This window comes from Lycium ferocissimum, chromosome 12, assembly GCF_029784015.1.
Source record: "Lycium ferocissimum isolate CSIRO_LF1 chromosome 12, AGI_CSIRO_Lferr_CH_V1, whole genome shotgun sequence".
In the NCBI taxonomy this organism is placed as follows: Eukaryota; Viridiplantae; Streptophyta; class Magnoliopsida; order Solanales; family Solanaceae; genus Lycium; species Lycium ferocissimum.
Window position 1 is genome coordinate 33,468,315 of NC_081353.1, and position 2,741 is coordinate 33,471,055.

The 2,741-nt window shown below is 42.6% G+C and overlaps 1 protein-coding gene across 1 annotated transcript; it reads left to right on the forward strand.

Annotated features, from left to right (window-relative positions):
* The first annotated feature begins 2,200 nt into the window (after window positions 1-2,200).
* Window positions 2,201-2,536, forward strand: LOC132039224 (uncharacterized). The gene has a single exon (XM_059429758.1). It carries the CDS (start codon window positions 2,201-2,203, stop codon window positions 2,534-2,536), a length of 336 nt encoding a protein of 111 aa, XP_059285741.1.
* Window positions 2,537-2,741: the final 205 nt, after the last annotated feature.

Genomic DNA, 2,741 nt, shown 5'->3' on the forward strand with positions numbered 1-2,741 from the left:
ATTGAACAAGCTTACTATTTGGAACAAGTATACGATACGCCGCATAGATGACTTGTTTGATCAGCTTCAGGGTGTGTCGGTCTTCTATAAGATCGACTTGAGGTCGGGGTATCATCGTTGAAGATTAGAGTGGAGGACATTTTGAAGACAACTTCCTGGACCCGCTATGGTCACTATGAGTTCGTAGTAATGTCTTTCAGGCTTACCAATACCCCCGCAGCTTTCATGGATTTGATAAATGGAATTTTTGAGCCTTACTTGGATTCGTTTGTGATTATCTTTATTGATAACATTTTAGTGTACTCTCGGAGTAAGATCATGGGAAGCACTTGAGGATAATACTTGGGTTGTTGAAGGAGAAGAAGTTATATGCCAAGTTTTCCAAGTGTGTGTTCTGGCTCATTTCCATGGCTTTTTTAGGGCATGTCGTGTCTAAGTAGGGGATTATAGTGGATCCCAAGAAGATCGAGGCAGTTAGAGAGTGGGCTAGGCATACTTCGATGACTAAGATTCAAAGTTTTGTGAACTTAGCGAGTATTTATCGTTGGTTCATGAAGGGTCTCATCTATTGCTTTTCATTTGACTCGGTTGACTCAGAAGGATGTACCTTTTCAGTGGTTCAATGGGTGTGAGGAGAGCTTTCAAAATCTCAAGACTCTATTGACTTCAGCCCCTATTTTGACATTACCTGTGGAGAGGAAAGACTTTACTATTTATTGTGATGCTTCTCGGATTGGTTAAAGCTATGTATTGATATAAGAGGGTAAGTTGATCACGTATACTTCAAGGCAGTTGAAGCTCCATGAGCAAAACTATCCCACTCATGACTTAGAGTTGGCGGCGGTAATCTTTGCTTTGAAAATTTGGAGACATTACCTGTATGGGTTTTATTATAAGGTATTCATAGATCATCGTAATCGTCAACATGTGTTCAATTAGCAAGATCTAAATTTGAGGCAACGTAGGTGGATGGAATTTCTCGAGGATTATGACATTACCATTTTTATCATTCGAGCAAGGCTAATGTGGTAGCTAATGTGTTGAGCCAAAAGGCAGTAAGTATAGGTAGCTTGGCGCGTTTGATTGTTGAGGAGTCCTTTAGCTATGGACGTTCATTCTTTGGCTAATATTATGGTGAGGCTTGATGTTCCGGAACCTGGCAAGGTTCTAGCTTGTGTTGAGGTGAGGTGTTCTTTTTTGGAGCAGATTATGGCTCAGCAGTTTGAGGATGTGAAATTGTGCAAGATTCGAGACCAAGTGTTAAGTGGAGAGGCCAAGGAGCCAATTCTTTATGATGAGGGTGTTTTGAGGATTAAGAAGCGCATTTGCATTCCTCGTGTGGGTGGTTTGAATAAGATGATTATAGAGAAGTCTCACAGTTCCAGATATTCCATCCATCCCAGTGCTACTAAGATGTATCGTGACTTGAGACAGCATTATTGGTGGTGTAAGATGAAGAGGGACATTGTAGAGTTAATTTCTCAGTGTTTGAATAGCCAGAAGGTTAAATATGAGCATCAGAGACCGAGTGGTATGACTCATAGGATACCCATTCCCTAGTGGAAGTGGGAGAGAATAACTATGGATATCGTGGTTAGTCTACCAAAGACATTGGGCAAGTTTGATGTCATTTTGGCTATTGTGGATAGGTTTACTAAGTCCGCGCGCTTCATTTCGGTCCGGAGCTACCCTCTGATTCGAGAGAAGTTAGCAAGGATCTACATTAGAGAGTTGTCAGATTGCATGGGGTGCCCATTTCTACCATTTGCAGTCAGAGGTACTAAGTTCACTTCCCACTTCTGGAGGACTTTGCAGAAGGAATTGGGGAATCAGTTGGATCTTAGTACTGCTTTTCACCCGGAGATAGATGGTCAGTCCAAACGGACTATTCAGGTGTTAGAGGACATATTGCGGGCTTGTGTGATCGAATTTGGTGGTCATTGGGACCAGTTCTTGCTTTTGCCGGTGTTGCATAGTACAACAGTTATCTTTCAAGCATTGACATGGCTCCATTTGAGGCTCTGTATAGTAGGAGATGTCGTTCCTGATTGGGTGGTTTGATGCATTCGAGGTGAGACCTTGGGGTACCAATTTGCTGAGAAAGTCATTAGATAAAGTGAAGTTGATACAAGAAAAGCTCTTTGCGGCTCAAAGTAGACAAAAGAAGTATGCGGACTGGAAGGTTCGGGATTTGGAGCTCATGGTTGGTGATCAGATTCTATGGAAGGTTGCACCCATGAAGGGTGTGATGATATTTAGGAAGAAGAGCAAGATAAGCCCGACGTTTATTGGCCCATTTGAGATTCTTCATCGTGTAGGTGAGGTGGCTTATGAGTTGGCCTTGCCACCAAGCTTAGAGGGTCTTCACCCGGTTGTCCATGTTTTTATGTCGAAGAAGTATCATTCTGACTGGTTGTATATCATCCAGTGGGACTCGGTATTGTTCGATGAGAATATGCCCTTTGAAAAGGAGCCGGTAGCAATATTAGATAGGAAAGTGAGAAAGTTGAGGTCAAAGGAGATAGCTTCAGTTTAGGTGTAATGGAAACACCGTCCAGCTGAGGAGGCTACTTGGGAGACTGAGTCTGATATGCGCAGCAGATATCCCCAGCTATTTACCGATTCAGGTACCTTTCTCTTCATTTCTTCTCCGATCAAGGATGAACGGTTGTTTAAATGGTATCCGATGTAACTACCAGTTTGGTCGTTTAGGCATTTTACCTGTTAACCCCGCCCTTAGC

Excerpts from the sequence above, each read along its gene's own strand:
- LOC132039224 (XM_059429758.1), top strand. The coding sequence starts at position 2,201 with ATGGTTGGTGATCAGATTCTATGGAAGGTTGCACCCATGAAGGGTGTG.